We start from the raw sequence: 27,158 nt of genomic DNA on the forward strand, positions 1-27,158 counted from the left end.
GAAGTATGCCAAAAATCTCGTAAAGAGATTCGGTTTGGACTCCAAGAAACATGCATCCACTTTAATGAGTTCCTCAGTAAAACTGAGCTCTGATCTAGCCGGTGTGAAAGTAGATCCAATACTCTATAGGAGCATGATTGGCCATCTCCTTTACCTCATTGCGAGTAGGCTGGACATAGCCTTTAGTGTAGGGGTATGTGCATGCTTTTAGGTAGCACCCAAAGAGTCCCATCTGACAGCGGTCAAAAGAATCATCCGCTTTGTCAATGGAACTTTTGACTATGAGATTTGTACTCAGGAGATTTGAATGACTACCTAGCCGGATACTCAGATGCTGATTGGGCCGAGTGTGTTAATGATAGAAAAAGCACCTCGAGAGGTTGTTTCTACCTCAGAAATAATTTGGTGTCGTAGATGAGCAAAAAGCAAAATTTAGTGTCTATCAACTGTTGAAGCTGAGTACATTGCAGTGAAGAGTTGTTGTGCTCAACTATTGTGGATGAAAAAGCTTCTACATGATTATGGAATCTCTCAAGACACCATGTGTGTGTTTTGTGACAACTCTAGTGCCATAAATCTATCCAAGAATCCTGTTCAACATCCAAAGTCAAAACATGTCGAGATTTGATATCATTTCATTCGAGACTTAGTGAAGGAGAAAATTGTTTGGCTGGAATTTATCAACACCGATAATCAAAAGGCAGACATCTTTACTAAACCCCTTGATGATCCATGGTTTGAATCTCTTCGTAAGACCGTTGGTGTTGGTATCATCTTTTGACTTATATCTCTAGTGTGACCTACCTTTGTTTAGAAATGCATCCTTGTCATATAGGTCTCACATAAATGTTTCTTTTACAAGTTTTTGTTTGTTGTTTTTGTTGATTTTACTTTGTTTGTTCTGTTTTTGAGTGTGTTGAAAAATTCAAAAACCCATGAAAAGTGAAAAATCTCAAAAAGTTTGATCGATTGTGTTGTGTATATCACATGTGAGTTTAGCCTAGTACCTTCATACTAATGGCGTAGTGTATTTATGAGCTTAGCTTGTTATGTATGCAAATTTTCTAAGTGTGAGCGACATTTAGAAATCTACATTTGATTTTTGTAAATAGATCTTCAAGCTTGTCATTAATGATTGGTCAATAATCTTGCTTGATCTTGATACATAAGTAGACTTGTGCCTATATATCTCCTCACATTCTTTTTTCTTTTTCAAAAGAGCTCCTCAACTGTCAATCTCCAAAAGGAGAAAGAGCTGAAAAAACCTTACTTCAAAAATTAGTTTGATTAGGAAAAGGTGGAGTAAATATGTATTGAAATATATGGTGCCAAAGCCAAAGGCTCAATTGTCAACAATTCATCAAAAAGTTTATAGCATCGCTTCTCAAAATTTGAGTTGTATTTGGTCAAAAGTATGAAAAATGGAAGACAAATGAAAAGCTTTCAATCAAATGTAAACACATTGGTGAGAGGTCATATATGTTCATTTCTACAAGTGAGATAGGTCACTTGACTTCGTACTAGTTGTGTATGACTTGATTGAATTGATCATTGAACTTTCATACTAGACTATGGATTAGTTCATACTTGATCTATACACAATCACACAAGTTTAATGTTCAATGAATGCTTATTCCATTTGTGTGATTGTACGTGTTTAAATGTGATGTGTATACTCAATTGCTTGTTGATCAAACCCAAATTTGTTTTTGAGTATTTTATATGTTTTTGAAAGTGTTTTTATGTTTTTGTGTATTTAGAGTTTTGTCCAAAATGTCCATTTCATTTTTATCAAAAAACTCTCTAAAGGCATTTTCTCGAGTAAGTTGCGACTTAGCTCTACCCAAGAAAATGAGGAAGGCAAATTTTATAAAACATTGAAATTTAGACAGAGAGTTTCGCTACTAGCTCGCAAGAAAGTGCTACCTGGGAAAATTGTTAGCATGTTTCAGTGGCTATTTTGCGAGTAACTTCACGAGAAGCTTACCTGTGAAAAGCGTGATTCTGCAATTTTTAAAACCAAATAATTTAAAAAAAATTTTTCAAACCTCTTCATTTTGCCTCTTTTGCCTCTCTCAAACCAAAACACATTTTCTCTTAAAAACTCACCCAAAACTTAAGATCAATCCCTACTAAGACTCAACTAAGGTATGTTTCAACACTTTTTCACTTTTGAATCCTTAGACTCTAGGATTTCTAGGGTTGGGTTATTTTTGAAATGGTTGGGAAAAACTTATTTTTCTTGCAAAATTTTTTCAATTTTTCTTGATTGGGCTGTGTCCCATTTTGTTTTTGTTTTTGTTTTTGTTTTTTTTTTTGTTTTGTGTGTTTGTGTTGGCCCCAAGTGGCATTTTAACATGTATTTAGGCAAGATTTCATCATGTTCATGCATTGTTTTACATGTTAATGGATTGTATGCACTCTAAGTGTTTGATGAAATGCCCAAATGGAATTTTGTTGTTTTGGACTCCGATGAGTACCAAATTTTGGGGGTTACTATGTTTTTACATTCTTAACATGATTTAAACATTGGTTGTGAGTTTTACACATTTTTCCCCATAAGTACTTGATCATACTTTGCTCATGCATCACATATGCACACTACATGCACATTTGATGCACACACTTGATCACTTGACATGTTTTGCACTTCATTCATGCGAGATAAGTATTGTTACATGTTTAGCACTTAAAACATGGTCTTGTGTCTTTAGGTTTTATGTTTTTATGTTCCTTTTAGAACTTTTGTTCATTTTTATGGACTAACTTGTATCCAATCAAATTTGTTTCCTTGTTTGTGTTCGTCTTTGTTTCTTTGTATTTATGTTTGTTTTGCAGATGTCTCCTCTTAAGAAATTAGTCACAAAGAAGTCTTCAAAGCATCAATGCACCTCCTTAAATTCGTTCTAAAGCGATGATGCAGACATGTCCTTTAATGATCACTACAAGAGGGCCCCAATCATCTTAGAGAGGATTGTGGACTTAGAGTCCTTAGAAGGCACTTTCATTCCGGAAGTGTTCAAGGAAAGGACATGTTCAAAGTTGTTGAACCCGATGGACAATGTCTATGAAGAAATCATTCGGGGATTCTATACCAATTCCATTGTGGAAGGGGATCGCATAAATTGCTGGTTGAAACGGAGAGAGCTCTATGTCACAATGGAGACAATTCAAGAGATCCTGGAGGTTCGTCTAATGACTCCACACACATGCCTACAATATGATGAGAGAAGGGAGAAACTATGACTAATTGTGGAAGTCCTTGGTGGAAAAATCAACAAGAAGGCCTTGCACATCATTCCGTTCACTCATGAGATGCGAACTTTGGCCTACATTATGATTTTCAACCTCTACCTAGTGAGGAACTTGACTAACTTGTCAACACCAAGGTCCATATTTCTATTTGATCTCTTCACACACAAGGAGATCGAAATCTGTAGTCACATCTACCACCTCTTCTCCAAATGCATCACAAAGTGGAATTCAAGGCTGACTTTACCAACAGTAGCAGCAAGAGTCGGAGTCTGCGGAGTTCTAGCCTCTTTGGCCATTCTGGTCAAATAGGGTGAGATAGTTTTGAGGGGGAGTACAGCTTGAGGGGGAGCACAGTTTAGCACACCTTAGAATACATTGGTTTATTATGGTGGTTTCTTAGTTTAATTTAAAGTTTTTATAACTTTTGGATAGTCTAACCATTGTTTTGGCTAGTCTAGTTTACTTTAAGTTTTTATATCTTTTGGATATTTACATTGCTTTCATTTAAAGCTTTTAAGTACTTTGGTTTAAAACTTAATTATCTTTAGTACTTTTGTGTATCTTGGTTTTTATAGCCGCTTTAATGCTTATTGTTTTTGCTTTAGTTTCCTTAATGCATCATACTTGTCAGACATGCAATTGATTTTAACATTACTTTTAATTACATTGCGTGTCCGAATGATCATTTACTGGATAAATGTTCATTGTAGTCATTTCTTAATGATTGTTCATGTTTGATCAAGTTATTCTCTGTAGCTTATATTTCTTTTGGTATCTTGATCGCATTTTACTTGTTTTCATACATACCTTGTGTTCTACTTGTTGTGAGCTTAATGAAAGTTTGTTGTATGTGCAAGTGTTTCAAGATACAGGTGTATACGGTGCAAGTGCTTCACAGCTTCTAGAATTAGGTGTGAGTGAGTTTTACCTATGTTCCCAAACTCACGTTTAAGTTTAGAGTCTGTTTAGGGCTTTTGTCATGAAATAGCCAAAGAGGGAGATTGTAAAATTGTAATTTACAACTATTTTTTGTTGACTTTAATTCTGTGTCAAATTTGATTGTAATTTCTTTAATCATATTTCCTTGTATGTATGCGGGTTTTTGATTGTAAGGGATAAGTGTGAGAGAGTGTGAAGACTCAAGCTTAATAAGTGGATGTTATGAGTGTCTCGCGAGAAGCCCACATGTAGAGCACATGACTGGAAGGTGAAGAGTCATGCAAGCCTGGAGGTTTTCGCGAGTGTCTCGCTGGTAAGGCCAACCTATAAGTACTCGCGAAACATTCTGTTTGGCAAAAAATTGTGTTTTGCTTTACCAAGTCTTTACCCACACTATATATACCCTTATTACCCACAAATTGTAAGGAGTGCTTTTTAGAAAAAAAAAAAAAACCTAGAAAATGCACTTGAGAGTTAGAGATTGTTATACCCGCAATTATCTACACATTTTCTTGTGATTTTCCTTAACTCCTACATCTCCATCTCTATATCTTTGAAAGGTTGATAGCCCAAACACTTACCACACCCATTCTGAGTGTCAAGTGAGATTTTTGTGCTATTAGGAAGCATTGGAAGGAGTCATTCATTGACAGATGAAATCGGGTTGAATTGCAGGATCTGAAAGGCTAGAGAAGACAAGGTTTCGAGAAGCCAGTTGGTAGCAAGAGCTTGGAGGGCTCAAGTACATGGGGTAGACTAGGCTTGGAGGGTATTTTGTTATTCATGTGCTCCAACTTTATTCTCTAGTGGATCGATTTCGACTTGGAGGGTTGTAGAGAGGTTTTTCGCCAAATTCTTCGGTTTCCTCTTTGATAACACGTTTCGGTGTTATTTTGTGTTTGCAACTCTCTTCCCTACTCTTAAGCTTTCCTTTTATTGTTAGTTAATGTATGAATATAGCTTAGGGTAGTGATAACGGTTGTTTGCTCTTTTTTACTTTTATTCCGCACTTATTATAAGTTAGAGTAAAAGCTATCTAGCCATTATTTTAATTTAAGGGTCTAAACAAGCTCTTGTGTATTTACACAAATCCGAGCTTTCAATTTTAAACTACAAAAACTTGAATTTAAACAATTGCAATGGCATGAGTCACATGTCTAGTTATTAATCATTGATAATCTTGAAATTTTGCAAGCATGAAAAATATACGAAGATAATGTAATCTAACGGCGAATTTGTCAAAATTAGCATCCAATTAAAAAATATTGAGTGGTGTAATATTGCTTAAAGTTACACCAAATGTAACTTGAAACCAATCCAACTTTTTCCATTTATCTCAAAATATTTTAAAGGATTTTTTTTTTTGAGTGAGATAAATGCATTTATTATCATGTCTTTATTATTTTAGTATGGAAAATTGAAAAAGTGACTAATTTTTTTTTTAGCCATTTTAATTTTCCATAAAACATTTCCTAAAATAAACGATTAATAAATGACTTAAAGACATATATTAACCAAACCCATATGCGAATTAAGAAGGGGAGAAAGAGAGAGATCAGGAAAGGAAAAACATAAATGGTCAGTTAGTATTGCATATACAATCACTTATTAATGACTACAATAATGACTTATTAATGACTACAATAATTATCCAATTTCAAATTTAATATTGCATATACAATCACAACCAAAATAAATGTCTATAAATAACTATCATAAATTATTACATTTCAAATTTATATACAAAGAGTTTGACTTACCACCATTGCTTTTTTAACTGAACATCTCCTATTGTTTTAAATATACAACGACAAGTGATAGTGAGTTTTAATTTCATTTTTTCATTTAGTTAGTGGGTAATGTGGTGGTTTTTTATTAAAACAAAAAAAATTTCCTAGTTAAAAAAGTACTAGAGGTAAGCCAAACCTATATACAAAATAAAAGAGTGAGAAAATTTTTATGAGCCGTATAGTTCAATTAGCACCTCCTAGTATTTCCATCGAAAACATCTAGAATGTAAATGCCTCTACCCTCATTGTAACTATCGAAATATAAAAAATAAAAATAAGAGTATTTTTTTTTTATAGATAAAATCTTATTTTGTTGAACTTTTGCTAGCTAATACTCTAAAAAGTGATAAATTAAGAGTAATATTACAGACACAAAAATTTTCACAATATTTATCACAACAGTTGAGTTGCATTTTTTTATTGGTTCTTATCTAAACCCACCATTGATATATATCACTTTTTTACTAATCACTAACAATTTGTCGCATCAGTCAATTGTGAAATTTGTTATCAAATTTTAAATTTTTGTCTATATTTTCTTAAAACTAAGAGTAATGTTACAGATACAGATTATTTTACAACATTTTTACCAACTATTGATATTCCAAATTCTTATTGGTTTTCATCTTACCTCACCACTAATATCAATTTTTACTTATCAATAATCACTCTCCATATCAGCATGCACTTCGTAAAAAAGTTTATAAAATAGTTTGTGGCCTTACCATTTTCCCAAAACTAAATGTGCATTCAAATGCTATAAATACCCTCTCAAGTTCCAACTCCCTCAACTACTAAACTTTACTTCTTTTCTCTTTGACTCACACAAAGTCACAAACACACATTAGTTTCACATCCAAATAAGACCAAAATGGCATTCCCTGGCATAATTTGTATTGTCCTTGCACATCTCTCTATGTTCATTTCCTTAGTGCTAGCTGATCCTACGATATACAATGTAGTGAGTTATGGAGCCAAACCAGATGGGAAAACAGACTCAGCTGAGGCTTTTCTTAGTGCATGGACAAAAGCTTGTGCCTCCATGCAGCCTGCCACTATTTATGTACCAGCAGGGAAGTTCGCTCTAGGGCAAGTGACTTTTATTGGACCATGCTACGACAAAGTTAACGTTATGCTTATTGGGACCCTGGTGGCCCCATCGGACTATACTGTCCTTGGAAATAAAGCATACTGGATTGTGTTTGAGCATATTGATGGGCTTGCAGTATCTGGTAATGGGATTCTTGATGGGCAAGGTACTAGCTTGTGGGCTTGCAAGGCCTCTGGCAAAAGTTGTCCTTTAGGAGCCACGGTATGTGAAATATTTCGCCACAATAAATTGTTTAAACTTAAGAATATATGTGTTATTGAACTTTTTTTTTTTGGGTAACTTTTTGTTCATTTACTTATTTATTTTTTGTATGTGAAAAATATGAATAGACCTATAATCAAGGTTTTCAAACCCGGACCGTTCATTGAACTGTAAAAGGGAGAGGTTCAAGATTTTTGAGGTCGAATCGAGGTTGAGCCGGGGTCGAACTGTGATGATTTCATAATTAATTTAATAATTAATTAACGCTTAAATATAGATATTAAATTTATAAAACTAGCAAAATTGACTAATATATCAATATATGTAAGGGAAATTTAATGATTTTCAAGCATATATTTAATAATTAAATAAGAAAGTTAACAAAATAAAATAATAACCATGAAAACATTAAAATTTATGATTAATTTTTGAAGTAAAGTTGAATATCTTTGAAGGATTTTAATTATAAAATTTTTTATTCATTGTAAAAGATGGATAATTTAATTAAGTAGAATAAAATTGTGTTAAGTTGTTTTTATAAAAAAAAAAAAAAAAAATTTGCTAAGGGGTTAGACCGCACGGTTCTCACCAGTTCGTGCGGTCTAACCCCGGTTTTAAGAGTTCACGGAATTAACAAAAAATCCAGTTCTTTAGGCTTAAAAAACCGATTTTCATCCCGGTTCTCAATTCTCACGGTCCGTCCTCCCGGTCCGGTCCGGTTCTGAGAACCATACCTATAATCCAAATCAATTGACCTAACCCGTTTGCAAGTTGCAACCCATTTAAGATAACATATTTTTGACCTGAACCCGACCTTACCCAACCTGTTTGCCAGGTCTTTATAGTGGTCTTTTAGGTCCTCCATATCTTGATTCACTCCCTTTTAGTCTTTAAAATAAATTCTTTCCATTTTCTAGGTAAGTAATTGGGACTGGTTCTTTCTCCAAAAAAAAAAAAAAAAACTGGGACTGGTTTGGATATTCTAGTGGAAAGTAGTGTGCTTTTCCATTTGATTTTTGGTATAAACTATTAACTGATTTCGGTCTTCCTGGTTTTGGAGGGGATTATTGTCAAATTGAAATATTTCATTAATGCCAAAATAAGCCATTTCTAAGGACATCGTATATAGGATACTTGGAAATAATCCCATGTTCCGGAGTATAATATTTATTTTTGTGTACAAGTAAACATGCTTAAAAATTAATGGGAATGTCAAAGGTTAAACAACAAGCTTAAGCTTTTGTTACTTGCATTAACGGGCCATCCCATAAGTTCCACATATTTAGTTGAATAGCCCTATATAATCATGTTCATCATTAATTTAGAGAATACCGTTAGGTCCAAATAATTTCTAAAAATTTTTAGTAGGTGTAATAATTTCTAAAATTTAATATATTTCCAAATAAATAAACTTTTCATATGCAAATAACAATGATGAAAAAAAAAATCATCAAAAATAACAAATCTCACTCCCAAATTTTATAAATATTTTTTTTTTAGGAAATATAATTGTATGAGTAAAATTTTACATAAAAGATATCTTAAGTTTTATTCTAATATTACAATTCACAATCAAATATATGAATAAGTTTAGTTTTTTCCATTACAACATGGAGAAAACTGGCACATAACACCAATTTTCAAAAATATTTATTAGTTAGCAAGATTTTGAACTTATTAGCAAACTAACATCTCGAATCTCTTAAAACTGTAGCAACTCGAGTCTTGGAAACTCGATTTTCATGTGTTAGCAAGTGGAAATCGAGTATTAAAAACTCGAGTTACTCAAAACTAAAACAACAAATTTCACGAACAACTTCAGCAAAACCAAACCCAACAAGCACGCCGATCGGAACCTGGAAAACCAAACCCAACAAAAGCACCGTTACCTCATCCTAATCTTGATCACCGCTTGGGTTTGCTGCCTGGATTCAGTCCTAGCCACTGCCTGGAGCCTGGGTTTGTTGCTTCATGTTACTGTTTTAATCTCACTAGGTTTGTTGCTTCGTGATTCTATTTTTGATCTCATTGGGTGTTGTGGTTTCTTTTTTGATTTAGGGAGATCGAGTGTTAAAGAGTCGATTTCACATGGAACTCAAGTTTGTGAGACTCGAGTTGCTACAGTGAAATCGAATTTAAAAAATTCGAGATGTTAGTTTGCTAATTAGTTTGAAAATGATGCTAACTAACGAATATGATTGAAAATGAGTGTTATGTGCCAATTTTATCCTTACAACACATTATATTCCTAGTAATAAAGATTACTATTCTTATCATAATTCTCAGACAGTTTACCAAAAGTGCCCTTAAGTTCAAACTCTATTAAGGTCTTAATCTATGGAACAAATGTGCATTCTATATATATATATATATATATAGTTGGGTTCAAGTTGCACCTAGTGTAATTCTATGCAACATCACACCACCCAATAACTAGTTATAAAATTCATATTTTGAAAATCCCACCATTGAATTATATGCTCTATATGTGTTAGGACATATGTGAATCATGTTAGAAACATATATCAATATAGAATTGGCTAATTCTTTGACAAAACGCACTTTACTTGTAATTGGGTAGATGTAGGATGTGTTTAATACTTTAAGGAACAAGGTTTCAAATTCAAGTGTTAAAGCCATGCAAGTCTGTCTAAGAATCAAGTGAAAAAGTGCTGGGTTTTTAAACTCAACAGCTAGTATCTATTGAGGTTTAAAATACCGTTTAAGCTTGATGCTTAATAGCTGCTCGATAGCTAGGGTATCTATCGAGATTTAAGAAAATTAGATTTTCAGTTCTGATTTTCATCCAATTTGTGGATAGATGTTTGGGTTTTCTTTTCTCACAATCCTAAATATATATAAGAATTGTTTTAAGGGCTGTCACAGTTGATGCACCTCAATGCAAAAGTTTTTCACAAGCATATTGTGAACCAAAGACATATGCCCTAGTTTATCTTTCTATTCAAGAAGTTGCTGTGCTTGTATACCGTAGGGTTTTTGTAACCAAGGAGTTTTGTGATTTTCATCGTATTGATGAATTGAAGAACTTTGCAGCCAACATCCTTCTCAAGTTGGTGTGTAAGCTGCATACTGGGATCTGCGCATCGAATTGGTTAGTCATATACTGAGAGTCGTGCATTGAAAGGAGAGATTGTCAGTACAGAACAAGTCCAATTGGGTATTGGGGTAAGGGTTCAACTGTAAGCTAGTATAAGGTACTGGAATTCCTTTACTTGTAACTGCTTACAAGCATAAAAATATACGAAGATAATGTAATATAACAGTAAATTTGTCAAAATTAATATCCAATTAAAAAATATTAGGTGGTGTAATATTTCTTAAAGTTATACCAATATAACTTGAAACCAACCCAACGTTTTACATTTATGTCAAAATATTCTGAGGATTTTTTTTTTTTTTGAATGAGATAAATGCATTTATTATCATGTCTTAATTATCTTAGTATGGAAAATTGAAAAAGTAACTAACTTTTTCAGCCATTTCAATTTTCCATAAAATGTTTCCTAAAATAAAGGGCAAATTGCAAATTACCCTCTTGACGTTTGGGGTTGTTTGGATTTCACACCCTAAAGTTTTAGAACTTGGATTTTACACCCTGAAGTTTGGTTCCATTAGCAATTCATCTCCTACGGTTAGTTCTGCTGTTAACTGACACTTCACCATGCTGACATGTTTTGTTTTTGCCAAATCAACCACAAAACTACGCAGTTTCAATGAAAAATGAAAACCATAAACTCTTGCTTCTTTTAGAAGCATGGTAATATTTGTATTATTATCATTCACTTTTCTTTTTATTAGACCTTCATACCATTTAGTTCCCTTGACTTGATTGTTCAAATCTAATGGGTTTCACTGAAGAAGTTTAACTTGAACTATTTTATTTGTAAATTTGTTGCAATGATACTCACTGTGGCTGCCGTTGCGGCTGCTACTGTGACCACCACTATGGCTACTACTGTGGAGCCATTCACGATGGGTCTCTACCGTGCGAGGTGGGAGGGAGTTGCCTTTGTGAGTTTTAGTTTGGGATTTTAGAAATTATGCTGAAACGGTGTAATTTTAGGATTTTATTTTGTGTATGTCAGGTCAGCGTTTACTTTTCATTGAAACCGGTAGTTTTGAGGTTGATTTGGCAAAAATAAAACATGTCAGCATGGTGATGTATAAGTTAAAAGCAAAAGCTAACTGTGGAAGGTGAATTGCTAACAGAACCAAACTTCAGGGTGTAAAATCCAAGTTCTGAAACGTTTGGGTATACAATCCAAGTAACCCCAAACGTTAGTGGTGTAATTTGCAATTTATCCTAAAATAAATGATTAATAAATGACTTAAAACATACATTAATCAAACCCATATACGAATTAAGAAGGGGAGAAAGAGAGAGATTAGGAAAGGAAAAACATAAATGGTTAGTTAGTTTAAAAAAAAAAATAAATTTCTAAACACTTATTAATGACTACAATAATTATCCAATTTCAAATTTAATATTGCACATACAATCACAACAAAAATAAATGTCTATAAATAACTATCATAATTATTACATTTCAAATCTATAATCAAAATAAAAAAGTGAGAAATTTTTTAAGAGGTTTGTAGTTCAATTAGCACATCTTATTCTTTCCATTAAAAACATCTAAAATGTACATCCCTATTTTTTCCGATCTTTTTGGGAGATAAAATCATATTTTATTCAACTTTTGCTAGCTAACACTCTAAAAAGTGATAAATTAAGAGCAATATTACAAACACAAAAATTTTCACAATATTTTTCACAACAGCTAAGTTGCCAAATTTTTTATTAGTTCTTATTAAAACCTACCATTGCTATATATTACTTATTTACCAATCACTAACAATTTGTCACATCAACCAAGTGTGAAATTTGTTATCAAATTTTAAATTTATGTCTACACTTTCTTAAAACTAAGGGTAATGTTATAGTTATAGACTATTTTACAACATTTTTAGCAACTATTGTTATGACAAATTCTTATTGTTTCTCATCTTAACTCACCATTAACATCATTTTTTTACTTATCAACAATCACTCACCATATCAACATACACTTTGTAAAATAGTTTATAAAATAATTTGTGGCCTTACCATTTTCCCAAAACTAAATGTGCATTCTAATGCTATAAATAAAATACCCTCTCACGTTTCAACTCCCTCAACTACTAAACTCCCTAAGTTATTTCTTCTCTCTTTGACTCATATAAAGTCACAAACACACATTAGTTGCACATCCAAACAAAACCAAAATGACATTCCCTGCCATAATTTGTCTTGTCCTTGCACTTCTCTCTATGTTCATTTCCTTGGTGCTAGCTGATCCTACGATATACAATGTAGTGAGTTATGGAGCCAAACCAGATGGGAAAACAGACTCAGCTCAAGCTTTTCTTAGTGCATGGACAAAAGCTTGTGCCTCCATGCAGCCTGCCACTATTTATGTACCAGCAGGGAAGTTTGCTCTCGGGCAAGTAATTTTTATTGGACCATGCTAAAACAAAGTTAACGTTATGCTTATTGGGACCCTTGTGCCTCCATCGGACTATACAGTTCTTGGAAATAAAGCATACTGTGTTGTGTTTCAGCATATTGATAGGCTTACAGTATCTGGCAATGGGATTCTTGATGGGCAAGGTACTAGCTTTTGGGTTTGCAAGTCCTCTGGCAAAAGTTGTCCTTTGGGAGCCACGGTATGTGAAATATTTAACTAACGCCATAATAAATTGTGTAAACTTAAAGAAAAATTGTATTATTGAACTTTTATTTTTGAGTATTTTGTAATTTTTGACATATTATTTATTTATATTTTGTTTGTGAAAAAATACAGATAGACAAGTAATCCGATCTGATCAATCCAGTCTGGCAACCCATTTAGGATGACTTGTTTTTGACCCGACCCAGCCTGTTTGCCAGAACTTCATGGTGATATTTTAGGTCCTCCATATATTAGTTTACTCCATTTTAGTCTTTAAAATAAATTCCCTTCATTTTCTAGGTAACCAACTGGGTCTGGTTATGATTTTCTAGGGGAAAGTGGAGTGCTTTTCCTTTTGATTTTTGGTTTGAACTAATAACTGATTTCGGTCTTCCTTGTTTTGGAGGGGACTTTTGTCACTTTTTTTTTTTCATGAGAATCGGGATTTTTGTCACATTGATATTTTTCACTAATGCCACAAAAAGCCATTTTTAAAGAAATCGTATATAGGATACTTGGGAATAATCCCATGTACATGGAGTATAATATTTATTTCTGTGTACCAGCAAACATGCGGAAAAATTAATGGGAATGTCAAAGGTCAAAACAACATGCTTAGGCTTTTGTTCATTGCATTGACGGTCCATCCATTAAAGGTCCACATATTTAATTGAATAGCCCTATATAGTCATGCTCATCGTTAATTTAGAGAGATACTCTTAGATCCCAATAATCCAAAGGATACAAACCTTCTTAAGGTCAAGTCGGTAAGCTTTGTTTGTGGAATCTCTATCAGTTCAGGTCATGAATCTTTGTTTGTGGAGTCTCTTTCAGTCGGTAATCTTCCTATATGATTAGTTTGATAGGAAGATTATGCCCGCCCCATCTCCTACTGCATTCCCATTTCGGATTCTTGACTTGGATTCACCATTCCCCTTTCCGTTAGTAATTTGAAGATGATCATTTTTTAGATAAATTCCAAGTTTTTTGAGGGGAATCCAAGTAGTACGCAGAACGTTGTTTTGGAGAATTGTAAGGGAAAACAAATTGAGATTGCTTTCGGTTTCCTCTCAGATGAAACTTGGAGTTATGGACTCTCATTGGCTTATTTCTTTTCTTCCCTAGATTCCCACTACAATAAAGTTTATTGCACCTCCTAATATTTTTTTAGTGTATTTTGACTTTGTTTTGTTTTGTTTTGTTTTTTTTTTTGTTTTTTTGTTTTTTTTTTTTTGTGAAAGCTCCCTCCTCTTATATTGATTTGTAATGTGCCTACCATGTCCGCTAACCTTTTCTTATGTGTATGTAAGTAGACATTAGAATTTACCAACTCGAACAACATCGTGGTTAGTGGATTAACCTCCATAAACAGTCAAATGTTTCATATTGTCGTCAATGCCTGCAACAACGTGAATATGCAAGGTGTCAGGGTCATCGCCGCCGGAAATAGCATAAACACCAATGGCATTCATGTTCAATTATCTTCCAATGTCACAATTCTCAACTCTAATATGCAAACGGGTGATGATTGCATCTCAGTTGGACCTGGTACCATTAATATGTGGATTGAGAATGTAGCATGTGGACCAGGGCATGGAATCAGGTAAAGAAATTTTTATCTATTTTTGGATCTATTGAATATTATGTAACTATAACAACAATATTATAGTTTGATGCCAAATTTGTCATGGGTGCAATTTGTTGGTGCAGCATTGGGAGTTTAGGCAAAAACCAGCAAGAGACTGGTGTCCAAAACGTGACAATTACAACAACAAATTTTACCGGTACTCAGAATGGGGTGAGGATTAAATCTTGGCCAAGGCCTAGCAATGAGTTTGCTAGGAACATTATTTTCGAACATGTCAATATGGTGAATGTCCAGAATCCTATTATAATTGATCAAAATTACTGCCCCTCTAAAGATTGCCCTTATCAGGTACAATATTTCAAAGGATATTTATGCAAATGTTGTTTAAATTTTAAACTATAATCTGTTTACTTATGAAAAATCCTAAACATGTTCAAGAAGATTACACAACATAGATTCTTATAAATTTTAGTTTCCATAGCCCCTTACTTTAACCATAGAAATTGCTCATAAGTAATACCCATTATACAGCTAGGCCCATTATTATGGCATCCTAAACTTTTAGTCTACATCAGTTTGGGCCCAAGTTAAACCCCTTCTTTGCAACAAGAAAATCTTTATATATATATATATATATTTTTTTTTTTTTTAGTTTTGCTTAGTAATACATCTTTCAAAATCAAAATAATAAAATAAAAAATAAATAAAAAACGGTGATGTTAGTTTTAATTTTTTTTTTTATTTTATAGGTTAGAGTTTGCATACTACTACCATTAATAAGTAGAGAATTGATGTGTGCAAATTTGTTTTCCCATTTTAACAGGCTTCTGGTGTAAAAATTAGTAATGTGACATACCAAGACATTCATGGAAGTTCAGCGACAGAGGTGGCTGTGAATTTTAATTGTAGTCCAAGAAATCCATGCTCCGCAATAACAGTGAAAAACATAATGCTCACTTACAAGAATCAAGTAGCCAAAGCTTCATGTAATTATGCATCTATCACATCTTTTGGTATTGTCCAGCCCGCAATCAATTGCTTATAGAGCAAGGGAGTCAATGTTGTATTGGAGACTATTTCAGTTTGGTAAAAGAAATGAAATTTTTTGATATTGGTTAATCCGATTTAATATTTCAAAGTTAGCACTATATATATGTGTGTGTACACGTATGCATATATATATATATACACACACACATTTATACGTTTATAAACATATAATTTAAATCTACAATTTTATAAGACCAAATATTCACCTAAATACATTAATGCAATGTATTAGCTCAAATAACATTTTTTAAAATTATTTTATTGTTCCAGCTGAAACATCTATATCGATTGAAACACTCGTTAAAACTCCTGTATATGCAAGTGCAACCAAATATTTTATCCAATACATTTTAAAAAAGTATTAGTATCGGTTAAACGGTTAGTACGACGTATACCTCTGGTATACTATCAGTGTGATATGTTATAAAGGGGAGGGGAATACAAAATCCGTATTTATTAATGATAAAAAATGAATCTAAATTCTTGTCCTTTCAATCCTATGGCCAGAAAGTATACTAGTTATTTTTTGTGGTATATTAATATTATTGTAGTAGGTCATTGGATGATAAGCTGATTGCTCAAGCCTGTGGCAGTGCTAGTCCATTGGGCGTTCTTGGAGCTGCTTGACCTTGCAATTAGGATATAATGTTGAAAATTGAAGCCCTTATCAGAGTGTTTGTATGACGAATTGTTTAATTTAATGATTTCATTTTGCAATGACTACTCGCATGAAGCATATTTAGTAATATCAAGAAAACGAAGCATATTCAGTAATGTAATGAAAATAATTTAATCAAGGAATTCTATCTGGATTTTCCTTGGTGAGGAAATGCTTCAAATCGAATCGATTATAGTAAAGTGGTCCATCCGAATTCTATATTTTCCTTGGTGAGGAAAATGCCCCACATTGAAGGGTGCATTATTGTTATTATCTTTTTGGGATAAGTACACTTTGCCCACCTGTGGTTTGCCTCTAATTCTATGTGTTCACCCGTGATTTCAATTTTGACACTTTGCCCACCCGAGGTTCAATTCGTTACTGCTTTGTAACCCACATCCCTGTCTGCCGTTACTCTAACAAGTTTTCTTTCAAAATCAAAACACAAAACAGATCAAAAAGTTAGAGTTCTTATTTCTATGGATCTGAGTTCCCAAGATGTATGGTTTAATTTTGTTGGACCTGATAGGCTTGGTAAGAAGAAAATAGCTCTTGCTCTTACTGAGAAATTACATGGAAGCCAGGAACATTTTATTTCTATGGATCTGAGTTCCCAAGATGGGATGATTAATTCAAACACAATCTTTGGTTTCTGAGGAATGAATGGTTATGATATAAAGTTCAGGACAAAAACTCTTGTTGATTGTCTTGTTGGGGAGTTAACCAAGAAACCCTTGTCCATTGCCTTCCTTGAAAATGTAGATAAAGCTGATGTACTGTCTCAAAATAGTAGTTGACTTAGGTTTGATTTTAAAGGTGATTCCAGACTTCGCGGAAAACATGCAACAGTTATGTGAGCTTTATTTAAATGGGACTACAATTAAAAAACTGCCTTCATCAATTGGAAATTTGAGAAATCTTGCTATTTTGGATCTGAGGGACTGCAAACATAGAAAGATTGGAGCAGAATCTTTTGCTAGATGGCAATTGAAACCAATTGTGCCTCCTAGCATAAATCAACTACTTTGGGAGGGAGTCGAGGTAGTTTAGTTTCCTCAATGCTTTTATATTATTTATTATTTTAAAAGAAATAAATTCTATAGTGAATTAAAGCTAATTATTCTAACTTGCTTTTCCAAACAGATTTTGAACAATTTAACAGTCATCAAACTCAGTCATTCCCAAAATCTAAGAAACACCCGAAATTTCACAGGGATTCCAAATTTGCAAAAAAATATATCTTGAAGGTTGTACAAATTTGATTGAGGTTCACTCATCCGTTGTTGTCCTCAAAAGGCTTATTTTTATGGATCTGAAAGATTGCATTCTTCTTAGAAGTCTTCCAAGCAGGATTGAAACAGAATCTCTTGAGATTCTTATTCTTTCTGGTTGCTCCAATGTCAAGGTGATTCCAGACTTTGTAGAAAACATGCAACAGTTAAGTGAGCTTTATTTAAATGGGACTGCAATTAAGGAGCTGCCTTTGTCAGTTAAGGAGCTTTATTCTTTGGGGTGTTATTTCCTCTCCTTTATCTCATTCTTTTCGAGAACCAAAAGAAAAAAACACTAACTAATAATTCCCTGTGTTTTACTAAACTAAAAAATTTTTGGAAAATCATTTTGAATTATACCAAGTTACATACTAAAAAATAAGTAGCTCCTAACAGGAAAAAAAAAATCTGAGAAATATAAACCACGGCTTTTACACAAAAAAAAAAAAAAAAAAAAAAACTGTCCCTTTCATAGAAAGAAGCGATAGTACTCCTTGGGATAACTTTCTTGTGGGTTTTTTTTTTTTTTTTTTTGGGTATTGGGAAACAGTGAAGTTTTGTATCCAATTGTGGCTTGGTGTTTTTTTTCTCACCACCATGGATGATCTGACCTCTAATTGGAATCGTCTTACTTTATCAGAAAAAGAAGGTCCCGGTTGTTGCCTAGATGAGGAATTAAGCTCTCCAGAGTTCAGTATTGTTTCAAAATTCCTCACAAAAAGAGCATTGAACAATGATGCTATGGCAAAAACCTTCATTCCACTTTGGCGTTCAAAAAATGGATTTAGGGTCCGTCACTTGGGTGACCACAGAGTATTGTTTATGTTCGATAACAAATTGGAGGCGGACAGAGTGCTACAAAGTGAATCGTGGAGTTTTGACAAACATTTGGTAGTCATGGAAAGTTACGAAGCAAATTCCTCTGTTGACGAACTCAAGCTTGATAGGACTTCTTTTTGGGTGCAAGTACATGACCTCCTAATTAGGTTTATGAATGTGAGGGCAGCGGAGAAGATTTGTGAGGTATTGGGAAACACCATACCTACTGCCAATCTGAGGGAATCAGAGGGAGGTAATTTCATCCAAGTTAGAGTTTCAATGAATGTTACCAGTCCCTTATGTCGTGGACGTTTGGTTTCGATTGGTAAAGAAAAGCAGGTTTGGGTTAGTTTTAAGTATGAGAGATTACTGAATATATGCTATTGGTGTGGCTGTTTTGATCATGACGACAAGGATTGTGAAATTTGGCTGAATAGTGAAGGATTGCTTAATCAAGAATAGAAGCAATTCGGGCCAAATCTCAGGGCAGCACTATTCTCCTTTTCTCGCAAACAAGTTATCCAAGTTTTGGGTTTCTACAAATCTAGACCAATGAAAAATTAGACCACGGGAGAGATGGGAACGGTGGGGAGTAAAACCAACATGGAAATAAGAGAACAGATGGAGGCTCAGGTAGAGGAACGCCGAGCACCACTGCTGAGTAAAGATGATACCGGTGAACAGAACTGTTGTGATTCAGTTGACGTGGAGAACCTAGAGTTAAGGCAGACGGTTGCGAAGTTAAAGTCTCAAATGCCAGATATCTCCAACGATTCTCAGGAATTAAACGTATTAATGCCCATCCTCTAATTGTGCAAAGTCATGATATCCACCTTAATGAGCCATATTAGGAAATCCCACCTGCCCTGATCTACGTCCACATGCATCCTTTGATGATAATCATGCACAACCAAAACCGATGGGTTTTATTCCCTCAGCAATTATTATCGAATTAAAACAGGACTTGAATCCAAATGAGATCAGCTTCCTTGCACATGACAACCAAAAGAACCATAAGATTTCTACGCCAGCCACCAAGCCACGTTGGACTAGGGTTGTACGTATAAACAACAAACCAATAGAGGAGTTATCACATGGCAAACCGAGTAAGGGGAAGAGAACAGTGACACTCAATGATGACCATTCAAAGTTACTAGATAAACGCTACCAGGTTTTAAGGAGTGAGGAGGATGCCGGTATCAAATTGGCAGAGGTTGACACCTAGCCTTGCCAGTCGCCATGAATTGTATAGTGTGGAATTGTCGCGGGCTTGGGAACCTATGTACAGGGAAGGAGCTTGGAGAAATAATCCGGGCAAAAGACCCCTCTGTCGTGTTCATTGTCGAGACACTGGCAGAAGAGGCAAGGCTAGATATGATCCAACAAAACCTAGACTTTGAAAATAAATGGGTGGTACCGAGAGTGGGGCACAGTGGTTGTTTGGTTCTTTTTTGGAAAGCCTCAGTTAATTTGGTGGTGTCAGATTCATCCAAGTATTATATTGATACCTGGATTGACAAAGGCTCCCTTAACAAATGGAGATTCACAGGGTTTTATGGTGAACCAGACACTTCAAGGCGAGATGAAGCATAGGATAGTCTGCGAAGTCTTAATCACCATCCCGATATCCCATGGTTGTGTGTAGGTGACTTCAATGAGATAGTTAGATAGGAAGAGAAACTTGGGGTGCAACAAGAAATCAGGGTCAGATGTAGCTATTTAGGGATGTATTGGATGAGTGCGGTTTTCTTGATCTTGGCTTTGTGGGAAACAGATTTACATGGAGCAAGCACTTCGTAAATGGACATTTTATTTGGGAGAGACTGGATCGAGGTGTGGTCAGTGCAAGCTGGTTTCTTAAGTTCCCAAGTACAATTGTGCACCATCTCCATTATACTTTATCAGACCATATGCCTCTATACATTAATCTCTCAGGTTTGGAAATTCCATCAAGAAGGAAATTATTTAGATTCGAAGAGATGTGGTTATCAAATGAGTGTTGTGGTGAAGTGGTGGAAGCTTTGTGGTCATCTTACCTTTATGGCTTTAGTGAAAGTGATATCTTGAAAATGGTTGATAAATGTGGTCGTGATCTTGAATGGTGGAATTATAACATTTTTGGAAATGTGAAAAAGGAGTTGGCCAAGAAAAAGGAACTTTTGATTCAAGCCGAACAAGAAGCACAAGTAACGGGGCTGAACACACGGGTTAGAGCACTCAAAGAGGAAATAAACATCCTCTTGGATAGGGAAGCACACATGTGGAGCCAAAGATCCTGCACACATTGGCTAAAGAATGAAGATAGAAATACGAGTTTCTTCCATTGCCGAGCCACTAGGAGATTCCGAAAAAATGTTATTCATGGGATTATGGATGAATCAAATATTCGGATGGTGGATCTGAATGACATAGCAGCCCTTATAATTAAGTACTATCAGGACCTCTTCACCTTTTCAAAGCTGAATGCACAAGGAGCAGATTTGGACCACATCCCTAATGTCATCACCGACCATATGAATGCAGCCCCTGTTGCTCTCTTTAGAGATGATGAAGTAAAGGAAGCCCTCAAGCAAATGGCCCCCCTTAAAGCACTAGGACCCGATGGCACGCCACCATTATTTTTATCAGCACTTTTGGGGGGTGGTTGATAGGGATGTAACAAATTCAGTCCTCTCGTGGCTCAACACAGGTACAATCCCTCATCCAATAAATCACACCTTCATTACATTGATCCCAAAAATAAAAAAACCTGGAATTTGTCACCCAATATCATCCAATTAGTTTGTGCAATGTCCTCTACAAAATTTTCACCAAAGTCCTAGCAAATAGACTTAAAAATATTCTACCCACCATCATCACTAAGCACCAATCAGCTTTTACCAAGAATAGATTGATTTATGATAACATTCTTGTGGCTTTTGAATCTCTACATAGCTTGAACAACATGAATTCAGGGAAAATGAGGTATATGGCTATTAAACTTGATATGAGTAAGGCTTATGACTGGGTGGAATGGGGTTACCTTGAAAAAATGGGTTTTAATAAGAGGCGGATAGGGTTAATCATGGCATGTGTAAAAACAGTATCTTACTCCATTTTGATCAATGGCAAACCTCAAGGTTTTATCCAACCCACTAGAGGTATTTGCCAAGGTGACCCACTATCACCTTTCCTCTTCCTACTTTGCATCGAGGGGCTCCATGGACTAATCCAACAAGCAACAATTTCGGTAGAAATCAAGGGCTTCCTTCTTTGCCGGAGAGGCCCAGCACTAACCCATTTATTGTTTGCAGATGATAGCCTCCTCTTTTGCAGGGCAAGTGGTGATGAATGCAGGAAAATCCTTTCTATCCTTGAGAAATATGAAGAGGAGTCGGGCCAAAAGGTGAATAAAAACAAAACAGTAATTTTCTTTAGCAAATCTATCACGAAAGCAACAAAATAAGAAATAATGGCTGCCTTGGGTATACATGAAATTGTGAATTTTGAACAATACCTTGGGTTGCCATCATTGGTGGGTATAAAAAAGAAATAAGGCTTCAATTTTATCAAGGAGAAGGTGTGGAAAAAATTACAAGGATGGGTAGGAAAACTCTTGTCTGAAGCTGGTTGTGAGGTGCTCATTAAAGCGGTTATACAAGACATCCCAACTTATGCTATGGGGTGCTTCAAAATACCTTTGGGTCTTTGCCATGAAATTGAAACCATGATCAAGAAACTTTGGTGGGGGCAAAGAGGAAAAATAATAAAGATCCATTGGTTGAAGTGGGAGGAACTAACCAAATCAAAATTGGAGGGAGGCATGGGGTTTAAGGACATTGCTATGTTCAATGACTCCTTGTTAGCCAAACAAGCATGGAGACTTTTGAAAAACCCAGACTCATTGCTACACAAAGTTTTTAAGGCGTGATTCTTTCCAAATTATACCTTTATGGAGGCTAAATGCTTAAGTAGTGGCTCTCATGCTTGGAGGAGCATCTTACATGGAAGGGAGGTATTACTTAAGGGCTGCCAATGGAGGATTGGAAATGGGAAGGCAGTGAGTATATGGCAAGACCACTGGCTGCCAAGGAAAAATATGCCACAAGTTCAATCACAAAGGGTGGACACAATGGCTGATGCTAAAGTGGAGATCTTGATTAATGGAGACACAAGGCAGTGGGATCATGGTTTGATAGATGGTTTGTTCTCCCCACAAGAAGCTGAGTTGATCAAGTCAATTCCACTCTCAAGGTGCGCAGCTGAAGACACTTTATTTTGGCCATTCACTAGCAACGGAGTGTACACAAGCAAGTCAGGTTACAAAATTTTGAAGGCTGAAACACAAGCTGAATGGGATGAAGATCAGATGGCGCATGACAAGGTTTTGTGGCGAACAATCTGATCTCTGCAGGTATCGAACAAAATCAAGAATTTGGTGTGGAGAGCTTATAGGAACTCATTGCAACTAAAGAGAATCTGGTGAGGCGAACTATCATCGAAAATCCAACATGTAACCGCTGCAAACATGAACCCAAATCAGCACTTCATGCTCTTTGGAATTGCAGCGAACTGGACGTGGTGTGGGAAGAAGAACCATTTCAGCATTGCCGAAGATGACATACCTTTATGGACTTCAAGGAATTGCTTTCATGGCTCATCACAAAGGATCACAGTTTGGAGTTGTTTGCAACGTCAGTGTGGCTAATTTGACCCAAAGGAACCAAGTGCGTGTGAGCCAACCAAGCTTAAATATCCATCAGATTCTGTCGTCGGCAAAGGAGCGTGTAGCTGAGTTTGTAGTCACCCAACCTATGCCTTCCATCACTCGACCTGCTCTCACTTGTTTCCGGGCTAAGTGGGAAGAAGAACCATTTCAGCATTGTCAAAGATGACACACCTTTGTGGACTTCAAGGAATTGCTTTCATGGCTCATCACAAAGGATCACAATTTGGAGCTGTTTGCAACGCCGGTGTGGCTAATTTGGACCCAAAGGAACCAAATGCGTGTGAGCCAACCAAGCTTAAATGTCCATCAGATTCCATCATCAGCAAAGGAGCGTGTAGCTGAGTTTGTAGTCACCCAACTTACGCTTTCCATCACTCGACCTACTCTCACTTGTTTCTGGGCTAAGTGGCGTCCTCCAAGTCCTGAACTGGTGAAGATAAATTGTGATGGAGCCATTTTCAAGGAGCAGAAAAAATCGGGCTATGGAGTAATGATCCGAGACAGTAACGGTTTAGTCTTGGCTTCTATGTCTAAACTCTTGCCATAGCAGTACACACCCATGGAGATTGAAGCTGTGGCTACCTCATCAGCTCTGAAATTTGCAGCTGAGTTAGGTTTTAACTGAGCAATTTTGGAAATAGACTCCCAGGTGTTGTCTAATGCTTTGAGAAATAACATCACTTACTTGTCTTCCTTTGGTTTATTAATTGAGGATATCAAATGTAATGCTAGTTTGTTTAATCAATTACTCTACTCTCATGTAAAGAGAGAGGGTAATATAGTAGGGTATAACTTAGTGAGACATTCCATTAGTATTTCTGATTTTTCGGTGTGGATGGAGACTGTTCCACCACCATTTGTTTCTACTGTACTAGCTGATATTGCTAGATTTTCTTAATAAAAGTTGACTGTATTCCTTTTTTTAAAAAAAAAAGTATAATGTATGCATTCAAAAGATGTTATTAAAATGATTTTTAAAAAAAATTTAAAAATACCGGTTGATTAATTTGAACATATCTAAGAATATTAAAAAAAGTTGTACACACTCATTCTATAGAACATATATAACATGTTACATTAAATTTAAATTATTATATAAGTTTAGAATTGTAGCATTTTTGTCCTTTTCAAATATAAGGTATAATGCCTATATTATTGTCACTTAAATTTTAAAGTAATCTTGTGAATATCAAATTTATTTCTTTTTTAGGGCTTGTATATATAGTTACTAATACCTATTTTGTTTGTATTCTTTAGCCCAAAACTAAAGAATTTTTCTCAAGTAGAATAAAATTTCATACTTTTCAACCCAAAAGTTAAGAAAAATAAAAAACTTGAGCTGGAAACTGAAAAAGGCAACCAACAAAAGAATTAATTTAAGGCCTAGTCCAAAATGGACCAAAGTGGACTACAATAGACCAAAGTGAACCGGATAGACCAAAGTGGACCAAAATAACCGAAATAGACCTAATGAACCAAAGTGGACAAAAAGGATACATTAATGTGGCTTAACAATAGTGTAACAACAATAAATACTATGCTTCAGCTTTTAGATATTATATAGATAGACTTTTGTAGTGAGTTCAAGTGAAATTGATATTACTTCAAGGAAAATGTACCATCATGTTTATCATTGAAAAGAAAAACATAATTACTCTCTATTTGATGTCGTTTAATCAACAATTCCACACCATTGGCTAATTGTTATTGGCATTCCGGTTGATAACTTTTTGTCAAATGATATTTTTCACTTAAACCATTTGTCTTCCCTTAATTATTTTTGTGTAGATTCTAATTTGGGACCTGTTTTCCTATTTGAGGCTCATAGATCTTACCTTGCCCACCCAAAAAAAGAAAAAATATTTTTCTATTATGTGTCTATTTCATAAATGAAATATTTGGGTTCATATATTTAGTTAAAATTACAAGAAATCTTGATGATTTTCTATGTGAGCCAAACAAGAGATTAAAAAAACATATGTATATTCATAGTCATTTTTTTTTTTTTTTTTCTATCGAAGCATTTATAAAAAGTAAAATGGACCAATCATGGGAAGCTTGTAATTTCAATCCTCTCCGAGTTCATTACTCCTAAAAGGGCCTACCAACCCCTGCCTTTATTTTCTTTTCAGAAAAAAACCTAGCTCAACAAGTCAAAAATGAAGTTTGATCAAAGCAGGCTCCATATCTCACCCATTAGTGACATAGTTTAGGCCCAAGACATAGTTTTTGATTTTTGAACCAAAAGGAAATGAACATTCCACATACATTTAGGCAACATTTGGTTTACTGTAACGTTATATTGCGCCATAATATTACATTATTGTAATCTTACATTAATATAATTTCAATATAAGAATATAACATTACATTATTTAAAAATGTGATGAAATTAAAATGATATGATATATTTTGTAATTTTAAATTATGATATTATTAAAAAAATAAAATAAACCAAACATCTTAATATCACATTATCATAACATACATCACATCTCGTTATAGGGTCAATTGGCTGCATAGTTTAGATTACACTATGCCTAATTGTTGCCCATTGCCATGTTGACCTAGTGGCCGCCCATAGAATTCATATTGGGGATTACATTGAGAATAAGTTTAGTGTCATACATGTTAGCATAACAAATATCACAACTCATCATATGGCGAGTTATAATTAGTAAAAAAGTGATAATTGTCACTAGACTTATTCTTACATTGGCTCCTTATTTACCTAATCACAAAAAAAGTTAGACTATTCGTAGCAAAGTCAGTGCAGCAATCTTTTATCTGCAATAAATAGGAAATGTTGGCAGTGGGTGGCAACATTATCTGACATTTCAATGGAAAATCCAGTGAACTCACTTTCGGCTAGAGACATAAATGTTGACAAATAGCGACACATTTTACACAGTCATTTTGAACTGGTCATGAGAGCAACCCATCAGATCATGTAAAATCTCCCCAAATATAAAATGTAGTCTATTTTACATCTTTTAAGCAAAAAAATATCCATGTTACAGCATTCGCATCAGTACCTTTAAAAGCATGTAAAATCATGTAAAACAAAGTTTTTACACATTTTTGTTCAAAAATGCTCTCCATCAACTCTTCTAAAATTGTATAAAAATGTGTATTTCTTTACACGAACTACAGTAACCGTGTATTGCTCTCCATCAACTCTTCTAAAATTGTATAAAAATGTATATTTCTTTACACGAACTACAGTAACCATGTAAATATACACGGTTACTGTAGCTCGTGTAAAGAATATTTTAATAATTTCCGTTCGCTCGTTTTTTTCTCTCTCTTCTTCGGCTCAACAAACTCAGTAAACTAACTTCTCATCTTCTTCTTTTTCCTAAGATGCACACAATCACATCCACACACAAACACATCCAGACAAATCAACAGAGATACACTTGCTTAAAAAAAAAAAAAAAAACCACAGAGATACACAAACACGGAGATCGGAGATCGGCTGAGATTTGGTGGTGGATCGAAGCGGTGGTTCGGAGCTGCGGCGTTTGGTGGCGTAGATCAGCTCGGAGATTGGATCAGAGCGTAGATCAGAGATCGGTTTCAGCGTGGTGGATCGGAGCTTGGAGATCGGCTGAGATTTGGTGGTGGATCGGAGCTGCGGCGTTTGGTGGCGTAGATCAGCTCGAAGATTGGATCAGACCGTAGATCGGAGATCGGTTTCAGCGTGGTGGATCGGAGCTCGGAGATCGGCTGAGCTGTGGATGCAGAGCTGTGGATCAGTGATGCGGAGCTGTGGTGTTTGGTGGATCGAAGCGGAGCTGTGGATCGGATGTGGAGCGGTGGATCGGATGCAGAGCTGGTGGATGCGGATGCAGAGCTGTGGTGTTTGGTGGATCGGAGCGGAGCTGTGGATCGTATGCGGATGCGAAGCGGTGGCGTTTGGTGGATCGGAGCTGTGGCGGATGGGTTTTGTGATTTGGAAGAGAAGGCCAGAGAGATGGGTGTAGCGAGAGAGAGAGAGAGAGAGAGAGAGAGAGAGAGAGAGAGAGAGAGAGAG

The 27,158-nt window shown here is 35.2% G+C and overlaps 2 protein-coding genes across 3 annotated transcripts; both read left to right on the top strand.

Annotated features, from left to right (window-relative positions):
* The first annotated feature begins 2,917 nt into the window (after positions 1 to 2,917).
* On the top strand, positions 2,918 to 15,661 carry LOC112033322 (polygalacturonase). Of its 2 annotated transcripts, XM_065764698.1 has the most exons (5): positions 2,918 to 2,943; positions 6,885 to 7,296; positions 14,342 to 14,631; positions 14,739 to 14,964; positions 15,440 to 15,661. In XM_065764698.1, exons 1-5 carry the CDS (start codon positions 2,918 to 2,920, stop codon positions 15,659 to 15,661), a joined length of 1,176 nt encoding a protein of 391 aa, XP_065620770.1. The 2 variants fall into 2 exon arrangements, with proteins under 2 accessions (XP_065620770.1, XP_065620769.1); XM_065764697.1 differs by lacking the exon at positions 2,918 to 2,943 and having other exon boundaries at positions 6,856 to 7,296.
* Positions 15,662 to 18,192: 2,531 nt separating this feature from the next.
* On the top strand, positions 18,193 to 18,876 carry LOC112005033 (uncharacterized). Its single transcript, XM_024037285.1, has one exon. It carries the CDS (start codon positions 18,193 to 18,195, stop codon positions 18,874 to 18,876), a length of 684 nt encoding a protein of 227 aa, XP_023893053.1.
* The last annotated feature ends 8,282 nt before the right edge of the window (positions 18,877 to 27,158 follow it).

Source organism: Quercus suber, unplaced genomic scaffold (assembly GCF_002906115.3).
Source record: "Quercus suber isolate HL8 unplaced genomic scaffold, Cork oak 2.0 scaffold_578, whole genome shotgun sequence".
In the NCBI taxonomy this organism is placed as follows: Eukaryota; Viridiplantae; Streptophyta; class Magnoliopsida; order Fagales; family Fagaceae; genus Quercus; species Quercus suber.